Here is a 22838-nt window from a genome sequence, read left to right as displayed (position 1 = left end):
AAACAGAACTGGTACTCTGGGGGTGGGGGAGGGAGAAAGAGAGAGGGACCTGGAGAAAGTATCAAAAACAAAATTTTGGTATCTTTAAAAAAGAAAAAATAAAGGAACTTATTTACCAAGCAAGAGATAGATTGCATTGGTGAAAAGTTTCCAAACCAGAACTTCCCAACCCTAAAGAAATCACAGATCCTTTGTGTATGTATGCACAATAATCCTATGTTAAAATGAGATGCACAGTATTACATGTAACATTTAAGTAACTAAGGATTGGATCACACCACCCCACTTAGCCCATTTATCAGTTGAGATGGTTTCAGTACATGAAAACCTCCTGGACTGGCTAAGAGACTTAGTCAGACACTCTGGGTCCTGTATAATACTGCCATGCAAATAGGAATTGGGGAGATTCAAATTAGCGTGAGCCAGGACACAGTGTTCCAGTCAAACCCCTGAGGATAAAAATTGCCTGGGGGAATGTGGAGAAGAGTGCGTTAGTCTCTAAACCTAACCAACCTACCCACTGGTTGGAGAGTTTGGATTTTTATTAGTATCCTAAGTATCATCCATGGGACAAGTGTAACTGTCTACATTGGAAGCTGAGAGTAAACTGGATGAGATGAAAAAATTAGATTCAAGGTTCTATAAAGGGCCCATCAGGAGAGCTACACTTATACCTAAGGGAAACATCTGAGAACTCTGGCAAAATGAATTTCCGAAGCTGTGAGTTACTATTCCTTTACCAAATATGCTTAAAAGCTCCAATCCACTTTCCCCAGGCTCTATTTGTAATTGCCACAGTCTAGCATTGGTGATCTTGATGGCCTCTTGGTTTACACCAGTTTCTTGACATATCAGACTGACTGGTGGCTGATGAACATTTTGGTCCTCTTCTTGACAATTTTGGATTTCAGGAGCAGTCTGAGGGCAAGCATGGTGCCAGTGAAGAGAGAGCTGCCCCTCCTCAGGAAGCACCAAGGAAAAGAGAGAGAGAAGGTAAAATATTCTTCTACTTACTATCAAACTTTTGCTTTCCTGTGTCACATTAGGGCCCTAATCTGGCTAATCCAATATGTTCATAAAGATATTAATGGGCTGCTGCTGCGGCCGCCGCCGCAGCGGCTCCGACTCGACTCGGGTGGGGGACCAGAGAGAGGGAAGGGTGGGTTTTGCTTTGCAACCTCTCATAGCGCAAGAGAAAGGTGGTGGGGGAGCGGCGGGACTTCGCTGCACAGAGGATGCGTGGGTGGGGGGAACCTTCATGCATGCAACTCCCTCGGGGCCAAATCTGGTATTAATCGATGGACACAAAAGAACCATTAAGCCCCTCCCTTGGAGAAGAAACCACCAAAAGTATACATGGTCGCAGCAGAGGAAATGTAATGGACTTTTATAAAACGATAAGGGGTGGAGCTCCTGTGAAGATTCCTGCATCTTCACCCTCACTGGCTACTGCTTCTCATTCAGACTCTAAGCAGCAACCTCTTTTGGGTGACTATTCTAAAGGATCAGCCAGCAGTGCAGCCAGATCTGTCCAAGGCAGTCTCACTATCAATGGGACTATATGGGTGATACAGATTCAAAAGTGATGGGAAATGATCTGGTATTTCCTCAGCAGGGCCAAATCGGTGTTTCTTCTGGTGAAACATTTTAGGCTTCTTGAAGAGAGCATCGCAAGCCTCAGTAAGTCATCCAGGGTGTCCAAAAGCCCCAAGAGTTCAGCATCTTCTGCTCCAGACAATGAATTTCCAACAACATCTAATTTCGATAAAGCTTTAGAAAAGCCAGCTTTTAAAAAGGGCCCCACTGGCACTAATGATGGCAATTCGAAATTGTATACTGAAGACCAAAGTACCTTTGATATTTTACAGGATTTGAAACTGTCCTCTGGGTCCCCAAGTAAAGAGGCAAATGAGAGCCCTTGGAGACTAGACCCCTTGTTAGATGAAAACTGTTTGCTTTCTCCTTTAGCAACAGATGAGCCATTTCTCTTAGAAGGAAATGCAGATGAAGACTGCAAGCCTCTTATTTTGCCGGACACTAAGCCTAAAATTACTGAGGGGGGGGGGTCTGATTTTACCCAGTTCTAATATGCCATTGCCTCAAGTGAAAACCGAAAAAGAAGATTTTATTGAACTTTGTACTCCTGGAGTAATTAAACAGGAGAAACTGGGCCCAGTTTACTGTCAAGGAAGTTTTCCTGGGGGAAATATAATTGGTAACAAGATGTCTGCCATTTCTGTTCATGGTGTGAGTACCTCTGGGGGACAGATGTACCACTACGACTTGAATACTTCATCCCTTTCTCAGCAGCAGGATCACAAGCCTGTCTTTAATGTCATTCCACCCATTCCTGTTGGTTCAGAAAATTGGAATAGGTGCCAGGGATCTGGAGATGACAACTTGGCTTCCTTGGGAACTCTCAATTTCACTAATCGATCTGTTTTTTCTAATGGATATTCAAGCCCTGGAATGAGACCAGATGTAAGCCCTTCTCCATCCAGCTCCTCCACGACAGCGGGACCACCCCCCAAACTCTGCCTTGTTTGCTCCAATGAGGCTTCAGGATGCCATTATGGAACTTGTGGAAGTTGTAAAGTGTTCTTCAAGAGAGCAGTGGAAGGGCAGCACAATTATCTTTGTGCTGGAAGAAATGATTGTATCATTGATAAAATTCGAAGAAAAAAACTGCCCAGCATGTCATTACCGAAAATGTCTCCAAGCTGGAATGAACCTAGAAGCTCAAAAGACAAAGAAGAAAATTAAAGGAATTCAGCAACCCAACCCAACAACAACAAGAGAGAATTCTGAAAGTCCTGTCAACAAAACGGTGGTTCCTGCATCATTGCCTCAGCTTACCCCGACATTAGTGTCCCTCCTGGAGGTCATTGAGCCAGAGGTGTTATATGCAGGATATGACAGTTCGATGCCTTGGAGGATCATGTCAACACTTAACATGCTAGGAGGGCGGCAAGTGATTGCAGCAGTGAAATGGGCAGAGGCCCAGGTTTCAGAAACTTACACCTGGATGACCAAATGACCCTGCTGCAGTACTCCTGGATGTTCCTGATATCGTTTGCACTAGGATGGAGATCATACAAACAATCGAGTGGGAACCTGCTGTGTTTCGCTCCTGATCTGGTTATGAATGAGCAGAGGATGAATTTACCTTGCATGTATGACCAATGTAAACATATGCTACTTGTGTCCAGTGAATTACAAAGGCTTCAGGTTTCCTGTGAAGAATATCTCTGCACGAAAACCTTATTACTTCTCTCTTCAGTTCCCAAGGAAGGTTTGAAGAGCCAGTCACTCTTTGATGAGATTAGAATGACTTACATCAAAGAGCTGGGGAAAGCCATAGTCAAGAGGGAAGGAAACTCAAGTCAGAACTGGCAGCGATTTTATCAGCTGACTAAACTTCTGGACTCCATGCATGAGATAGTTGAAAGCCTTCTGAACTATTGCTTCGAAACGTTTTTGGACAAGACCATGAGCATCGAGTTCCCGGAAATGTTGGCTGAAATCATCAACAATCAGATATCAAAATACTCAAATGGAAATATCAAAAAACTGCTTTTTCATCAGAAGTGACTGCCTTAATACAAAAGGTTGCCTTAAAGAAAAGTCAGATTTATAGCTTTCGTCATACAGACTCACAGACTGGTTCATTTCTGTCCTCGTGGTGGCGTTCCTTCTGCAATTATGCACTACATGTGGTTTCTAGAGGGCCAAGACTTGGACATGAACACGGTTGTTTTGAAGCAACAGGAGCGGTAGGGAGAAAGGAAGTGAAATAATTCATTTTGTACATCCTGGAAATCAGACGCGTCATCCTGGGAAAGATCTTCCCAGTGGACAGAGGATGGCGCCCCAAATCCTGCTGCCAGCAATCTGCATCATGAACATTCTACTAGTGATTTTCCACAGTTGGTTGGATAAGTGTTTTCTAGGAATTTTTTTTTTGTCGTGTTTTTCTTTTTTTTTTCTTTTTTCTTCCCTTCTCTCCCCTGTATAGTTAAGATAGCTTTTTGATTTATGCATGGCAACCTGAAAAAAGTTTACAAATGTATGCCAGAAAAGGGAAGTTGTGCCTTTTATAGCTATAACTGTCTGGTTTTAGCCATTTCCTTTACCTTTATATCCAGTGAACTAGGCCAGCCCATTTTTCTTACATCATTTTTGTATTCGAGTTGCCTGTTTGTACAGCTGTCTGTTTCAGGTGGACACCCCAGTTCACGGCTTTCCTAAATAAACGCTAACCATTATTCTTGGAAAAAAAAAAAGATATTAATGGTTGTCAATGTGCTACCTTCCTGGATAACCCATTTACATTTAAATAAAAGACTTAAATACCATATTGGAAACTTCAGATGAGACTTTAAGGCCAGAGGCAGCTCTTTCAAATCACTTGATAAAGACACCTCATCAACTCTGCCCTTTCTGAAGAACCTTTAGATGAATTAATCTCAAAGGTACTATGGGAGACAAAAATTAAATTTTCTTTTCTGGCTGACCCATAATATTTATGGCAGTTCCTGATATTAATAAGTAATAATACATAAAGGGCATGAACCGCCTGCTCAGGCCTATTTATTGCAACAGTACTAATAGCAATCAATGATAGTAATAGTGACAGGACATCTTTTACCCATGCTAATTGTTGTGAAGTGCCAGATCTTCCTGATCCAGAAAATAAACAACAATAATAACAATGACTACTGGGCTATTTTCATCTGCAAAACAGACAAGCAAGAGATGTGTGAATGGCGCGCAATCTGTGAAAATGAAAGCTGGCCAAGCCAGCAATAATAGCTATAATTGAGCCTTTGTATTTGTGGCTCACAGAGACTTGGGTCAAGTAATGTCATTTCTCTCCCAGCAGAGCAGTCAAAGAGAACAAGTGGGATGGAGCCTAAATAACCATGGGCTCCACACTTCTGGAGGTTTCATTCCCCAAGGATTTTAAGAATTTAATTTAACAATCATATATTAAGTACCTTCTATGCACAAAATACCAGGCTACGCACTGGGGATAGATAAAAAGACAAAATAAGTCCCTGTCTTTAAGAGGCTGAACTTCTCCTGGGGAGATTTAACTCATACATTATCAAGTCTAATACACTGGATCATGGGGATTCTTGCAGAGTAAGAAGTAGCCACATGACTTTACATTTTATAACTACATTACAAAATTCTTTATTACCAATGAGAAATTTCTTTACCAGCATGTCCTCTAGGTGATAAATGTAGGAAGGGAGTTTCCATTCAATCTCCTCTAGAAGTTCTTTCCCTGAGAGGGCAGCTAGGTGGCGCAGTGGATAAAGCACATGCCCTAGATTCAGGAGGACCTGAGTTCAAATTCGGCTTCAGACACTTGACACTTACTAGCTGTGTGACCCTGGGCAAATCACTTAACCCTCATTGCCCCAGAAAAAAAAAGTTCTTTCCCTTTCTGTTGGATTGTTTGTAGAGGTATCAGATGCCCTTGTTTAAGTTGTGCAATGACCAATTCTGCAGCAGAGAATGACACCAACCAAAGATTTTCATCTAGACCTGTTGAGCCTGTCATACAGATAAGGCCAACAAAAGACAGAATAATTAATTTTCCTTTTCCTATGAAGGATCTAGGATTTTGACAGTGTAGGGAACTCATAGTATGTGAAATCCTTCCATAAACAATGCAATCTAGTATAGATCATAGAATCCTAAGTTTAGGTAGAAAGAGTTCTTCAGAATAATTTAGTCCAACCAATTTTATAGGTGAAAAACTGAGGACCAGAGAAATTCAATGTCTTGTCAAGGGTCACAATGCCCCCCATAACAAAAACAATCCATTTAGACTTGCACTGGGTCCTTGGGGTCTCCTAAATATAGAAGCAGGCCCTGCCTAAGCTGCTTCTGGGGAGTCTAATGAGGAATACTGGTACTGGGTAAGAAATTGTGTTTAATACTCTTACCAAGAAGGGAGGGGACAATCAGTGTAGAAAGCAAATGATGGTGTGTGTGTGTGTGCTTATTCCTGCTTTCTTCAGGAGGACCAAACATTTTTTGTAATGAGTACCTTAGAATAAAAAAATGTCATATATATGCAATAAAACTAACAACTTAAATGAAATAAAAGCAATAAAACTAACAACTAACTTAATTCAATGAGATATTAAAAATCATGCAAAAGGTCCAGATTAAAAGAGCAAAAAAAGAAGTTAAATAACTCAAAGAAAAAGAAATTAAAATTATAAATTAAACAGTTATAAATGAGCTTCCAAAGGAAAAAAATTACTAAATGGACTTAAAAGGAAATTTTTTTTCGTGGTAATAAGGATTAAGTGACTTGCCCAGGGTCACACAGCTAGTGTCAAGTGTCTGAGGTCGGATTTGAACTCAGGTCCTCCTGAATCCAAGACCTGTGCTTTATCAACTGCGCCACCTAGCTGTCCCCCTTATAAGGAAATTTTATCAGACATTCAAAGGACAATTAATTCAACTATTGCATAAACTATTTGCAAAAATAGGAAAAGGATCCTACCACATTTCTTCTGATACACAAATGTGGTTTTGATATCTAAAATAGGGAATTTCAAAACAGAGAAAGAAAATTTTAAATCACTATACTAATGAAAACTGACACAAATATTTTAAGTAAAATATTAGCAAAGATATATAAAAGCACCAATATATAAAAAGACAATATCTATGACTAGATTGAATTTTTCCAATACTGGAAAAAAAGTATAAATATAATGACTCATTAATGAGAACAAAAAAACAGATGCAGGAAAAAAAAAACTTTTGACAAAATAAAACAACTATTTTTGTGGGTAGCGCAGTGGATAGAGCACTGGCCCTGGATTCAGGAGGACCTGAGTTCAAATCTAGCCTCAGACACTTAACAATTACTAGCTGTGTGACCCTAGGCAAGTCACTTAACCCCAACTGCCTCACCAAAAACAAAAAGAAAATATAATAAATGGACCTTTCAGTAATATAAATATTATTTATCTAAAACTGAGAATTTGCATTAATGAGGACAAACTAGAGGTCTTTCCAATAGGATCAGAGGAAAAGCAAGAAGATCCATTCTTCTGGTACAATAGGCATAGCACTGTAGCTACAGCAATAAGATAAGAAAATAGAGGGGATAAATAGGCAAAGAGAAAAAAAAACCATCGCTTTTAGAGATGATATGATAGTACATTTAGAGAATCCTAGAAATCCAACCAAAAATTAAAACTTTAAGCACAATACAGTGGTAAGATATAAAATTAATACACATAAATCAGTAACATATATATGTATATGTATATATATATAATTATTAACAAAACCCTATAAGAATAGATAGAGAAATCCCATTTATAATAACTGAAAATTTATAAAGTACTTTGGAGTCTACATTCCTTGACATATACAACTATATGAACAAAACTATATATGTAGAAATAAGGACATACCTAAATATCTGGAGCAATATTACATGTTCATTGGCACGCTGAGTCAAAATAACAATGCTACTTTAATTTTAATTACAGTAATACAGCAAACTACCAAAGGATTGCTTGATAGAAATAGAAAAAAATAAAATTAATCTAAAGGAGGAAACATTCAAGAATCCTGAGGAATATAATGGGGAAAAAAAGTAGGAAGGAAGGGAGCCTAGCAGGACCAGATTTCAAATAATAATCATCAAAATGAAAGGTGTTAACCTCTAAACCTGCAGGTACAACATGTAAATGGGATTGTGATTTAACCAGATTAGAATAAAATTGGGAAGTATTTAACAAAATATATTAAATATAATATAAATATAAAACTAAATATAATATAAATATATTAAATCTAAGATAGCATAGAAAAATGCTAATTTGTGTTTTTTCTAAATTGATATGAGGCCCACAGTGATACCTTTCTATTTGACTGGTTAAAAATGTTTCTCTTCACCTCTGTTTGTATTTTACAGTTTCTACTCAGCACTGGTCTTCTTATTAGGGAAGTTTAAAACCTCCCTATTAAAGACCCATTTTTACCAATTTAGGATTATATTCGGTTTTACTGTTTAGGTTTTTTCTTGGTTGTCTTTTGAAATATAATCTTCTGAACTTTTTATTATTTTAAGCTGATAACTAATAAATGATCCTGATGGGCTTTCTCACTGGTTGCCATTTTTATTTATTTATTTAGAAGCTTTAGATTTTGGCTGTGACATACCTGGGAGTTTCATTTTGAGGTTTCAGGAGATGACTGGTGGCAATCTTTCTATTTTGATTTTCCCACCTTTTTCTTTTTTAAAACATTTTATTTTTTCAATCAGCAAAAACCTCTCTTCCCCTGCAACACACACCCTCTACCCTCAACTAAGAATGAAAGAAAAACAAAACCTCTGTTAAAAAATATAGATTACAGCAAAACACATAAGGAATTATGCTGAAAGTAATGATACTGGGCATACCCTTTGACTCAGAGATACCATTACCACATCCAAATAGTTCAAAAGAAAGAAGAAAAGGATCCATATATACAAAAATCTTCATGGAAACTCTTTTTGTGTTGGCAAATAATTGGAAATTGAGGAAATTAGGGAATGTCTGGAAAATATGTGGTATATGAATGTGATAGGATACTATTGTGTTATAAGAAATGACAATCAAGATGTTTTCAGAAAAACCTGGGAAGACTTATGTGAATTGATGGAAAGTGACATGAGTAGAACCAGGAGAACATTGTACATAGTAACAGAAATAGTGTAAGGCTGATCAACTTTGAATGACAGCTGTTCTGATCAATGTACTGATCCAACACAATTCCGAAGGATTTATGATAAAAATTGCTAACTACCTCCAGAGAGAAAACTGATGAACTCTGAATGCAGATCTAGACATAATTTTTAAAACTTTGTTTTATTTTGTTTGTATTTTCTTTTGCAACATAACTAATATGAAAATGTTTGGTATGACCTTACATGTATAATCCAAATCAAAGTGCTTTCCTTTATAAGTAAAGATGAGGGAGGAAATTTGCAACTCGAAATTTAAAAAAATCATTGTTAATAGATTTTTACATACAATTAGGAAATATTTAACAAAATAAATAAAAGTAAATGAAAAAAATAAAACATTAAAAATGTAGATTGGATTAGAGTTAAAGAAAGACAAAAAAGACAAAAATCACATTAAAAGTAAAACAGGAGTAATATGGGATAAATAGGGAAATAATCTTCTTCTTCATCTTCTTTTCTTCTGCCCCCTTCTACTCTTCTACTATTGTTTTTTTGGTGAGGCAATTGGGGTTAAGTGACTTGCCAAGGGTCACACAGCTAGTGTCAAGTGTCTGAGGCCTGATTTGAATTCAGGTCCTCCTGAATCCAGGACTGGTGCTCTATCTGCACCACCTAGCTGCCCCTATTCTTCTATTATTGTTACTAGTCCTTATACATCTCTTGCTGTTGCTCTTATCTTTCTTATTCCCTTCTTTCTTTTCCTATTTCTTTTTCTTTTGCTTACAGCTTCTTATCGTTTTCCTTTTTATGCTTCAGATGAATCCAATGATTCTTCTGTTCATTTTTTTTACTATTACTTTTGTATTTATTTTTAATGTTTTTTTCCTATTACACCTTGTTTCTTCAACTTGTACAGGATCTATACCTGGTAAGAGTCTTTTCTTCTACTTTTAGGCCTCATTCAACAACACATCTTCTCTTCTGATGCAGTTTCTTCTATGGCATTTTTCTAGTTCTTGTCTTTGTTCATTCCTCTTTTTTGTTCCATTTTCTTGTTCTTTTTCTTGTTTTAGCTCCTTCTCATCCTCCTGCTTCTCTTCCTTTTTCTCCTTCCTTCTTTTCCATGTTGCTCATCCCCTCCTCCTCATTCTTTTTTCCTCTTCCTTTTTTCCTTCACCTCCTCCTTATATTTCTTCTCATACTTTTCCTGCTTTTCTTCTTCTCCTTGTCCTTATTTTTCTTCTTCATCTGTTACATATTCTTCTTTTCCTTCTCCCATTCCTTTCTTCTCCATCCTCCTTTTCTAACTCCTGCTCCTCTTTTTTCTTTCTCCTTCTTTTCCTTCTGCTTTTCCTTCTCCATCTTCTTTTTCTTCTTTTTTGCCTGCTTTTTCTTTGACTCCTTCTCTTCTTTCTTCCCCTTCTTCTTCCTCTTCCACCTTCTGCTTCTCTTCTTTTTTCTCCCTTCTCCTCCAGCACCTTCTGCTCTTCTTACTTCTCTTTCCATTTAATCCTCCTCCCCCTTTTACTCCCTTTTTTCCTCCAGCTTTTTCTTTTCTTCCTTATTTTCCTTCTTTCTTCTCCTTTTCCTCTTCCTCCTTTTTCTCTTTCTCTTCTATTTCTTCACTTTCAACTGCTTCTTGTTCTTTTTCTTCTCCTACAGGTGCTCTTCATTCTGATGTTTATTATTTTCCTCCTCTTCTTATTTCTTTTTTCTTATGTCTTCTTTATTTTCATCTTCACCTGCTGCTTGTTTATTCTTCCTACGTGAAAAAAAACCCGTGAAGGAAGGCCGTCTAGCAGTACCAGATTCCAAACTTTGAACAAAGTGATAATTGTCAAAACAATCTGATACTATTTAAGAAACAGTGGTGCGTTAGTGCAACAGATTAAGTGCCCAGTACACAGAGGGAAATGACCATGATAGTCTAGTGTTTGATAAATGCAAAGATCCAAGCTTTGGGGGCAAAAACTTACCATTTGACACAAATTGCTAGGAGAACTGGAAGGCTATCAAGCAAAACATTTCCACATTAGTCAGGTTGTGAAACAAAACAGACCAAAAAACCCAAAAAGGAACTAAAAAAAAGTCTTCAATCTGTATTCAGACACCATCAGTTCTTTCTTTGGAGATGGATTGCATTTTTCATAAGTCCTTTAGGGTTGTCTTGAATCCTTGCATTGCTGATGTCAAATATAGCTTTTGTCTCCTACAAACAGAATCAATAAACAGATCAAAGAAATTATAATATCTTATAATATCTTCTACAATTTGTTCCCATACCTGTCCTCCTACAAAATATAATAACAGATCAGAGAACATGGTTAAGAACCAGATCAGAGAATTTAATATCTCCTACGACACAAAACCAGATCAGAGACAGACAGAAAAAAACATAATATCAATTTAATATTTTGTTGTCCCAAGAAGAAAGAAATAACACATGATCATGTGTGGAGTCTTCCCTAAGAGAGAAGCTCAAAACTCCTCTTCTTTCTAAGGGTTTTAAAGTTTCATGGCTCACAGGTTATAGAATAACTTCATTGGCATGATACAGATCAACCCATTACAAATGTAAATCAGTTAAACAATACAAATCAGTTTAATAGCTCAACTTAAAGCAGGTGCTAATGAATAGATAGGTGGAAACAGGTCTCTCAGGGGAAAGATAGTGAATGGGAAATTCAAAGGGGCATTTGAATTTGTTTATTCTCTTGTGGAAAGTAAATAGGAACTGTCTCCTTGGGCAAAGGGCATCCTGCTCCTATTAATCCAGGGTCTCATAAAATCCATTTGGATAGTAAGGTACCTTCATCAAATCCAGGTGATCCATATATTCATATTAACACTGAGAATAGTCAAGTCATTCATAGCTGATCCTGACTCCAGGCCTAGTACTCTATCCATTGCACCACCCAACTTCCTCAATACTGTCTTATAATTTATTCCTTCTAGTTTTGTGTCATCTATGAATTTGATGAGTATACAATTTATACTTTTATCCAAACAAGTTATTGAAATTTTATTTATTTATTTGTTTGTTCATTCATCCATCCATCTATCTATCCATCTATCTATCTATCTATCTATCTATCTATCTATCTATCTATCTATCTATCTATCTATCTTGCAGGGCAATGAGGGTTAAGTGACTTTCCCAGGGTCACACAGCTGGTAAGTGTCAAGTGTCTGAGGCCAGATTTGAACTCAGGTTCTCCTGAATCCAGGGCCAGTGCTTTATCCACTCTGTCACCTAGCTGCCCCAGTTATTGAAATTTTTAGCCCAGCTCATGACCTAGTATTGATCTCCAAATATAGTATGCATATGCTATGCCTTTTCTCTACTCTATCATATTCTCTAAGAGAGAAGGGCAAGGGCAACTTTCCTACAAGGTTTCTATCATTTGAACTCCAGGGACTAGATCGTCCTTTTTTTTTTTTTTTTTTTTTGGTGAAGCAATTGGGGTTAAGTGACTTGCCCAGGGTCACACAGCTAATAAGTATCAAATGTCTGAGGCCAGATTTGAACTCAGGTCCTCCTGATGCCCTATCCAGTGTGCTGCCCCCTAGATTGTCATTGTTAATGAGAATTTCCCTTTATTGATTTTCCCACCTTTTGAGGGATGAAAATTATTAAGGCAAGTCAAGAAGTCAAGAAGTTATTATGTGCTAAAGTCATCCACACAGAGACAAGAGTTGAATCTATGGAACTGATCAATTAGACAGATGGGGAAGAATCAAGACAGAGTACTGTCATGAATACACAAAAGAAGAGACAGGATCTAAAGGGAAGAGGTTGTTGAACAGTGTCAAATTCTGCAGGGAATCAATAAGGATAAAGATTATGGAAAAGGAAATTAGCCTTAGCAAAAAGGAAAGATTGGTCATGTTACTTTAAGGGGTGGAGATGGAAGTCAGATTGCAAGAGGATGACAAGAGATGAGAAAAAACAGAAACAAACTGTTTTTCTTTTCTAAATAAATTGCCTTTAATGAGTACCTGTGATAAAAATACAAAATCTGTTCCTAATGCCATCATTTTTTTCCAAAATCTTTAGCAATGCTTTTTAGATCCTCCTTATAGTATTATTTGTACTCATATGAATTATCAGGGGTGGATAGCAGTCATCTGGTTTTTCCAATCTTGGGAGATATTCTATTGTGTTCTGGACAAATTCCTTGGAAAGACAAACCTCTTTTGATTATTCTTAGAAGGGAGGCACTTTTGCTATGACTAATCATCTCTTTCCCCTTTACTCTACTGGATAATCTCTCTGATGATGGCACCTGTAGATACATATCTTCCTGAAAGATAAGAACCTGCTTCATCCTTAGGAAGCCCAGCTACTGCCCCTTTATGAAGAGATTCAAAACTATCAGTGGTCCTTTTTCCTGTCCTCTGTGTCACATTCTTAGCCTCCAACATCCTGATGCAAGTCAGCATTCCCCTATGCCTCTTATGATCCTTTTTATCTTCTGTTTTCATACTGAAGAATGTCTGCTTTTAAAAGGAACAATTCATTCTCCCTCAAAAACTGGAGAATTGAGGTCTTTATGGTTTTTGCATCTGCCTGTCTCCTACAAACAGATCATAGAAATAATCTTTAATCTCTCCTACAAAATTAATAAACAGATCAGATAAATTATAATATCTCCTACAATTTGTTCCCATACCTGTCCTCCTACAAATATAATAACCAGATCAGAGAACATGGTTAAGAACCAGATCAGAGAATTTACAAGACAAACCAAATTAGAGACAGACAGAAAAATACCATAATATCAATTTAATATTTTGTCCCAAGAAGAAACATAGCACATGATTATGTGGAGACTCCCCTCCTAAGAAGAGATCTCAGGGGACTCCCCATTTCTGAAGGTATATATGGTTTTTTGGTCCAGGGCATTGTCAGTTTCAATTGTCAGTATGATACAGAAATCAACCCAGAAGCAAAAAGCAGTTTAACAATTTCAGTTATAACAAGTAGGGAGGAAATACAGAAGCATCATGATAGGATTACAAAAAATAAAAATAACAATCCCACCTGTTGGTCACTGTCTCACTGACCTCCATAGACTAAGGAGCTTCTGTTTGGAATCTAACTTTTACAGGAACACTAATCAAGATGAGGAGTCAGGGAGATAACAGAATGATAGGAAGGCTTGTAAATCCTGAAAAATCTGACATGGAGGTTCACTATAATTACATATGAGGGACACAGGGGTACTGATCCATAAATCAGAGTGGGATGTCCAGGCTTCTGTCTGAGCCATAAGGAGGATATATTCAGGAAGGTTCAACTAGGGGTCTGAAAAGGTGTGGGGTCACATGAGAGGGACTGATCATTGTCAAATGGGGGAGCAGAGCTGGTTGCAAAGAAAGCCCCCACAAATACCAAATTCAATCCCATCTATAGTAGAATTCAAAACCTGACAAGGTGGATCTAAAAGGTGGCTAGACATGATTAAGTAGATGATTACTAGTTGGAAACTGAAGACAGAGTTTGAAAGTCATGCTTAGGACAGTATGGGCAAATGGTTAGAGACATTTTTTTTTCTTTTTCTAGCTTTTTGTTAAAAGCAAATCACAGGGGAAGCTAGGTGGCGCAGTGGATAGAGCACAGAGCCTGGATTCAAGAGGACCTGAGTTCAAATCCGGTCTCAGACACTTAACACTAGCTGTGTGACCCTGGGCAAGTCACTTAACCCCAATTGCCTCACAAAAAAAAAAAAAAACCCAATCACAAATTTCCTGATAGAGCATCATAGTAATACATTTCACTTAAAATGAGGCCAGAATTCATTCAATTACACCTTGTGATGAGTAAAACTAAATGTATGGTCGCCTTAAATTCGAAGCTTTTAGCACCAGTCTTTGGGCATTAAGCATTTATTAAAGTATAGTAAAGAGGGAACACATGGAGTTCAGAAAGTTTAAGAAGAAGCCTATCTACCCGAGGGTTCAGCCTGGTCTCCTTCTTCTTCCCTTCTGCCAGCCATGGGGAAAAAAAAAAAACAAAAAAAAAAGTCGGAGAGCCAGCCTTACTTCCTATTTCCTGCTTCCCTCCCTGGGAAGATAGATTGGTTCACTGGACTTTAGGGTGGTCTTGTTGTTGAGTTCAAAGTCCTTAGCTTCTGAGAACAATACCCTATTTAGGGCTGGCCAGGTGTAGTTTCTATTTAATTAACTTTAAGTAGGTTCTCAGTCAGTCTCTAGTCAGTCTCACTTAATTCAATCAATTCTAAATCAATCTCCAGATGGGGCCTTTGGGCATCTGCCAAATCCCATTATTTTCTTACAACCTGAATCTATTTTCCAAATGATATCCCATAGAATCTCAATTGATAATTTCATTAATTTACCCAAGAACCATTTATCCCAAGCATTTCATATTTTTCTAGGGTTTTTTTCTTTGTTTAAGCTATTCTACTACAAAAGATTTTTTTAAATGGTGGTATATAATAGATTTTACTTGACTTTAGTTTGTATGAATCCCCAAATTTCTTGAATTCTTTATTTTTGGCAGCTTGCAATATTTTCTCCTTGACCTGAGAGCTCTGGGATTTGGCTATAATATTCCTAGGAGTTTTCCTTTTGGGATCTCTTTCTGGAGGTGATTGGTGGATTCTTTCAATTTCTATTTTAGCTTCTTCTTCTAGAATTTCAGGGCAATTTTCCCTGAGAATATCTTGGAAGATGGTGTCTAAGTTCTTTGCTTGATCATGGTTTTCAGGTAGACCAATAATTTTCAAATTATCTCTCCTGGACCTATTTTCCAGGTCAGTAGTTTTTCCCAGAAGATATTTCACATTGCCCTCTATTTTTTTATTCATTTGGATTTGCTTTATTGCGTCTTGGTTTCTCATAAAGTCACTGGCTTCCATTTGTTCAATCCTAATTCTTAGGCAATTATTTTCATCAGAAAGCTTTTGTACCTCCTTTTCCATTTGGGCAATTTGGCTTTTCAAGCTGTTGACTTTTTTCTCATGTCTTTCCTTTTTTTTTCTCATTTCTCTTTCCATTTTTCTTCTACCTCTCTAACTTTATCTTCAAAGTCTTTTTTGAGCACCTCTATGGCCTGAGACCAATTCATATTTTTCTTGGAAGCTTTAGCTATAGGGGCCCTGACGTTGACATCTTCCTCTGAGGGTGTACCTCGATCTTCCTTGTCACTAAAGAAACTTTCTATGGTCCTCACCTTTCTCTTGCCTTTCTTTTACTTGACTTTTAGCTCCTTAAAGTGGGACACTGTTTCCAGGTTGCACTATCCCAAGCTTCAGGAGGTCCCAGGTTACCACCTGATTTAAGGAGGATCAGGTTCTTCACTTGCTTGGCCTGTTCCCTGGTCCTTAGATGACCCCAGACCAACTTGCTAATCAACCAGCTTTGTGTGTTGTGGTTGTCAGCTCCAATGAGCCTGTGCCCCCGACCCCGACCTGGGCCACTGATACTCAAGCCTACCTCCTGGTTTTCAGCAGGGGTGAAAAACCCAAGTTCTGCCTCAGCACCAGCATAGACCCCTGTAATCTCTCCCCTGCCAAGGGGCTCAGCCCTCTCATCAGACTGTGAGCTTATTTCCAGATGACACTGGCCCTGCAGCTGATTCATAGGCTCTGAGGGGTCTTTTTCTCTGGCAAGGCCTTCCTGGAATTGGATCTGTGTCAGGGTGACTGTGGGGTTGGGCTCTACTCCTGTCTCAGCACAGCAGCTCCCTCCTTCTGACCTTCCAAACTGTCTGTGAGATTTAAAATTGGATATAAGATAATTAAACTCCCCCTTTTAACTTTTCCCTTATATATCTCCCAGACCAGTAAGAAAAGAAGCCTCTGAGCTTTAATTAGAGAGGGATTAGCCTTTATTGTTTAGACAACAAACAGGTGATACCAAATAGGGAAATAGGAAAGTAGAAATACAAATGAATAATCTTAGATCTGAGCTTAGTCTATATTCTTTTATAAAACTCACCAAATCCCAAAACTGCCTCTCAGGCTGAGAACCAGAGTCAAACGCATGCCGCCACTGAGAACCAGAGCCGCTAAACTCAGAAGCCAGAGTGTGCGAGCTGAGCCAGAACTTCCGTTCTACTACTCAGTTTTAAGCTGGTGTCCCAGAAGTATCGCGTGCTTGGCCACACTCTCCTGGGCAGCAGCAGGCGCATGGCTGTTCGTCTCCTCCCCAAAAGGGCGGTCCTTCAAAAACTGTTTCAGTAGTATGCGTTCAACTCTTAAATTTCAGTTAAAACTTCGGTTTTTACCACATTCCCCCCTTTGTTTCATTTGAAAAACAAATGAGTTTGCTCAATGAAACAGCCAAAAATAATATCCTATGCTATCTAATAATATGATAATATCAATATAGAAAAGGAGAGAGAAAAGTTTTGTCCAGAGGGGCAGTCCTTCATGAATGCGACGAGCAGATTCGAGATGCTGTGTTAGTCACACCTGGTGCTATCCAGGTTCTCTTAATAGAGTCTACAAATGCCTTGTGTACCAAAATGGCCTTTTTTATGAACAGAGAGGCATACCTGGTGGTAGAATTTCCAGGGAAGAAGTGGCTTACCTTGCCCAGATGCCACTGATCTGTTTCTCCTTGAATTTATTTTTCTACTTTTCTACTTCATAATCATCATAGGTTAGGTTGAAAGAAGCTTTTGGTTTTCTAGATAGACCTTTTATTGTTATGGTAGTCACAAGAAACACAATACAAATCGTCTTAAGTCTAAGCTTAGTCTATATTCCTTATAAAAACTCACCCAAACCTAAAGGCCACCTTTGGAGAGAGTGAGACCGTCCGTGCCACACAGTCAGGAGCCCCGCCGAGCCGGAAAAAAACCCCACTTCCATTCTTTCCACCCCGGAAGTCGAGTGTGTAGCAGGCAGTCTGATGTGCGCAGCAGGCAGACTGTTGGTCTCCTCCCCAAAAGGGTGGTCCTTCAAAAACTGGCGTCTTTCAGTTATCCTAACAGACTGTTAAAAAACTTTCATACTTTTTTACCACAGTTGGAAGGAATATCCTCAGAAGGCGAAAGGTTAAATACATGTTCAGCGAGCTTCGCTGCAGAATCAGCTCGTGCATTCCCCTTTGAAACAGGATCACTATTCCCTGTGTGGGCAGGGAAATGTACAATGGCTAGGGCAGAGGGTAGTTTCAGGGCATCTAGGAGGTCCTTAATAAGGTCCGCATTAGCAATAACCTTGCCTGAGGATGTTAAAAAGCCTCGCTGTAACCAAAGCATGCCAATTGAGCAACATATACCGAAGCCATATTTCGAGTCAGTAAAAATGGTGGCACTCTTCCCTTTGGCTATATTACAGGCTTGTGTAAGAGCCACAAGTTCAGCAGCCTGCGCACTAAAATGGGAAGGCAGAGAAGCTGCCCAGACAGTGTCATAATCAGAAACTACAGCATCTCCAGTGAAACTGGTCCCCTCTTTCATAAATGAAGAGCCATCTGTATAGAGGACAAGATCAGGTTTTTCTAAAGGTGTATCAAAAAGATCATCACGGGGTTTCTCAGCCATATCAACTAAAGAAGAACAGTCATGCAATGGCTCCCCCAAGAGTGGTAAGTTAGGGAGTAGTGTTGCTGGTGTTTTAGAGTGATATTCTCATTGCCTAACAGGGTTACTTCATACTTAGCCAGCCTTTGATCTGAAAAGGCTTGTGTCCTATGATGTAGTAAGAGAGCCTCTACTTCATGAGGGCATTGCACAGTTAGAGGGCTACCTAGGACCAAATCAGAGGCTTTTTCTACCAAAAGGGCTGTGGCTGCCACTGCCCTAAGGCAAGGTGGCACTCCAGATGCTACAGGGTCCAGCTGGGTGGAATAGTAGGCTATGGGGAGTTGCTTAGGCCCCAGTGATTGAGTCAGAACTCCAGAAGCCACCCCCCTTTGTTCATGCACCAAGAGAGTGAAGGGCTTACTATAATTTGGGAGTCCTAGGGCAGGTGCTGATAACAAGACCCGTTTTAATTCTGTTATGGCTGAGAGATGCCTCTCTGCATGCCAAGGTGGCAGGGGTTTCTGAATTGTCATTGATTTTTCTAATGCTGTCATAATGTTCTTTATGGTAGAAAATGTGGAGTTCTCTAGCATTAGCTTTGTCTGTGCCACTGATTTTCAATAGGGGCTGATGAACTATAACATTCAGCTGATGCTGTCTAGCAAATGCTACAATTGTATCATTCCCCCCCCCCACTTTCCAAATTTCTTTAATTTGTTAACATATTCTTCAAAAGGGGAGTCATTTATTCTATTTTATTTATTTATTTTTAGTGAGGCAATTGGGGTTAAGTGACTTGCCCAGGGTCACACAGGTAATAAGTGTTAAATGTCTGAGGCCGGATTTGAATTCAGGTACTCCTGACTCCAGGGCCGGTGCTCTATCCACTGCGCCACCTAGCTGCCCTGGAGTTATTTATTCTAAAAGACTCAAACTCAGTTGTATAAGAAGCAGATTCTTGTCTGTGTCTGAGATGATCCCTACCTTCTAGCTGTTCAGTGCCTTTCAAAAGCCAAAACCAAAAACCAAAAAGGATTAAAGAATAGGTACAGGTAGGGGAAAGGTTGGGGAAGCTTGAGGTGGGCCAGAAAACCAGGCCATGTGCTTCAGTGGTTTGCTTGTTAAATTTTAAGGTATTTAAGCTGCTAGAATTTGGGATATGCCACATTGTTTTAACTGGTTTCCCAATTCTCTGCATGTCTGTAAATTGGTTGATTGTTTGAGATCCGAATTCAATAACCACATATCCTTGGTTGGAAGATGATTTCTGTGGGTTTTGCTGCTCCAGGAAACCATTTGGATGGTTTTTGGAGCGATCGATCGTGTCATGAGTTCAAGAGCTCACTGCCTTTCCTCCACTATCTTGGCTCCACCCTGGAAGTTGCTGAATCCCTAAATTTCTTAATTAGATGCCCCAATCAAATTTATTGACCTTTTTAATGATTTTCCTGCTGACACAAAACATTTTCCTTTGTTGGTGAGCCTGTCAGCTTTAAAAAACAAGCCAGAGAACCTTTATAGTAAAACTACATTTCTAGAGTCACTGAAATGACCTTTTCCTTTTCCTTTTTTTTCTGGTTAAAAAAAAATTTAAATTAGTATTTTAATGCCACATTCAGCTTTCTATTTCGTTTTCAAGATCCTGTTAGAGCAGCCATTCCTCCACTTCCTTAGCATGGGGGTAGTTTTATCAAACAATTAAACAACTTTCCTTCTAAATTCCAAGCACAAAATTACATTTTCAACAGAAACACAATTCCATATCATTCACCCATCCCCCACTGACATTCCCATGTAAGGGAGGAAGAGAAAGGAGAGAGAAGAGAAGAGAGAAAACAGAAAACTTTCTTTTTAGCTTTTCCTGAATTAACCTAATTTAGACCAGTCAAAGGAGCTCCATTTGGACTTTAGTCAATTCTAATCATTTAAACAATATTTGTGTTTCTTAACCATTTGCAATGCATAGAAGGAGACTTAGCCAGATTAGAGAAACTGAAATTTATATGCCCAAACAGAGGAATTCCTACCTTTTAGAAATAACTTGTGGTAGCTATCTTCTATTGAGCACTCCAGTTTCTTCATGGGACAAGAACTCAAACTAATAGCCAGAGTTAGAGGTTTGAGTTGGAAGCTGTTTGCAATTTCATTTCCAATTTCCAATCAAATCTGAGTCACAAGGCACCATCTCTGTTGAATATTGTAAATAAATTAGTTATTATATCTAATCTGAAAAATTTATATACTTGGACTTATGAAAAATTATAACTTTATGAAAAACTATAAGTTTAGGAAAATTATAATTGGGCCGTAAGTCCTATCTGGGTCGCCATTCAAATGTAAAAATATTTTATGACTAGTTGGGCTAATTTGGGGGGACTAATCTGTGGAGGACTAATCTGGGGACTTTTGACTAACTGGTTATCTGACTGCTATTAATTTAATGTGGGCCGTTTATAAAGTTCCACCACACTGCTCCACTCCCAAAATTGATAAGCAAAATATTAAGAAGCCTCTTAACTAACCAAAGTAGAGTTTATTTATGAGATACTATTTAAAATTAAGAATACAGGGAAATAAAATGTACAACCTGACTGCCTTCTGGGCATCTCTTTCCACCTGCTGGGCCTGGAACCTTTTTAATATAATAAGGGCCATAGCCACCTCTTGCCTTAGGGTATGTTCCACTTTCCCTGCTCAGCTCCTTTCTAACTCCAAGCTCCTTTCACTTTGTAAATCCCCCTGCTTCTAACTTTCCTCTCCTTACTGCCACGGCTGAACCCCTGTGGTTCTTTTTCACCCACCGCTCCTTCCATTCTCCTAGTGCTCCAGTGTCCTTCTGTTCTCTGTACCCTGTACCCTGTGCTGACCGCTTCTGTGGTCTCTGCTGCCTCCTGTTCTGTCTGTCTGTCTGCTCTGTCAGTCTGCCCTCTGCCGCTTTTGCCACCCCTCTAATCTTGTCAGCCGGCCTCCAGTCCTCTTGTCAGCCCCTCTGAGTCTAACGCCCAGGTCTATATATATTTTCCTTTTCTCTACTCAAATGTTGGGGCTTTTTGAACCCCCACAGACCCCAAGCTAATCCGCCAGCCAGGGCTGCAGCTGGGGCTGGGGGGACGCTCGAGCATCACGTGCCTCAGCCCAGGCTACACCAGAGCCTGGCCTGGACAAGCCCAGGATCTCTCGGATACCTCCACTCAGGTTGGAGGGAGCTGGGGGCTTTTTCCCCTCAGCTGTCTGACCTGGCGTCTCATACAGCCCACAGGGCTTTTTGGCTTAGCTGAAGTAGAGGGGGAGGGGCACCAGCACCTCTGACACAGAAAAGCCTTGAGGGCCTAAGGCTTTCTAATCTCGGCCTAAAGGTAGGGTCCCCAAATCAAAATAAATTTCCACAATATTAAATATAGTTTTCATACCCATCCTCATACAAGATAATAAACAGGTCAGAGACATCACCTACAATTTGTTCACCCAGATCAGAGAAGGCTATTTCTGCCTCTCTTACCAGAAGTAGGTACCTCACAGAAACTAGATCAGAGAATGGATAGGAAAAACACAATAAAAATTTACTTTGTCCCAAGAAGAAAGAACAAAGATCATGTTAGAGACCCCCCATGCTCAGAAGGGAGCTCTGGGACTCCCCATTTCTGAGGATATATATGATTTTTTTGGGTCCACTAATTATAGGACATTGCCAGATTCAATAGCACAATACAGAAATCAACCCAGAAGCAAAAAGCAGTTTAACAATTTCAGTTATAACAAGTATGGAGGAAATACAGAAGCATCATGGTAAGATTACAGAATTACAAAAAAGGGGTTGACAAGGATGAGGATGCCCAGATGTTTCCATAAGATAGGGACTTACTATCCTGAGGGAAAAGAAGTCACTAGGTAGGGTCCTTTATCTGCTAGCTATCTGGGTTCAGTTTGGAGTTCAGTTGAAGGACATTTTGCTCCTATTAACCCAGGGTTTCACCTCCATCAAATCCATATATTCATATTAACAGTGAACACCTTTATCTCCTTTTTTATGGGAAAGATCAACTTGCACTTTGGCCACAGAAATCACTTGAAAAATAGTGAAGTATAAGAAATAAAGTGGGTTTGGTATCAGAAAAACCTGGGTTTGAGTAGCCCTGCTTCTAACACATACTAACTATATGACAATGAGCAAGCCACTTAGCTTTTCAAGGCCCCCCCCCCAGGCAAATCTCTAAGATTTAAAATTGCAGAAGAGTTGTGATCAGAAACAGGAAGAAAGATTACACATTGTGAGTTCTTCATACTGATGAATTCACAGGTTCAGACAGAAACTCCCCCCAAAACCTAGCACCTTAAATTATTGCTTAGCTGGGGCAGAAAGGCAAACACCACTCAATGAAGAGTTCAATAATTCAATAGGCATGGGAAACATTAAGTTATTTATTCTTCTTATCTCTAAATATGGAATTATTTCTGATACACAATATATTCCTGGTATACAGTATATACTAATTCCTGCAAAAAACCTTTCTAAGTGCAGAGAGAAATATATATTTCTTTTTTCTTTTTTTTTTTTTAGTGAGGCAATTGGGGTTAAGTGACTTGCCCAGGGTCACACAGCTAGTAAGTGTTAAGTGTCTGAGG

At 39.1% G+C, this 22838-nt stretch overlaps 1 protein-coding gene across 1 annotated transcript; it reads left to right on the top strand.

The window, feature by feature from the left end:
• Positions 1–1298: 1298 nt before the first annotated feature.
• LOC122733607 (glucocorticoid receptor-like) lies at positions 1299–4216 on the top strand. Its single transcript, XM_043974160.1, is given in 7 exon segments — positions 1299–1516; positions 1518–1556; positions 1558–1644; positions 1646–2057; positions 2059–2679; positions 2681–2996; positions 2999–4216. Coding segments are annotated over 7 exon segments (2286 nt in total). The 3' UTR covers positions 3592–4216.
• The last annotated feature ends 18622 nt before the right edge of the window (positions 4217–22838 follow it).

This window comes from Dromiciops gliroides, chromosome X (genome assembly GCF_019393635.1).
Source record: "Dromiciops gliroides isolate mDroGli1 chromosome X, mDroGli1.pri, whole genome shotgun sequence".
NCBI lineage: Eukaryota > Metazoa > Chordata > Mammalia > Microbiotheria > Microbiotheriidae > Dromiciops > Dromiciops gliroides.
This window is presented reverse-complemented; position numbering and strand designations above follow the sequence as displayed.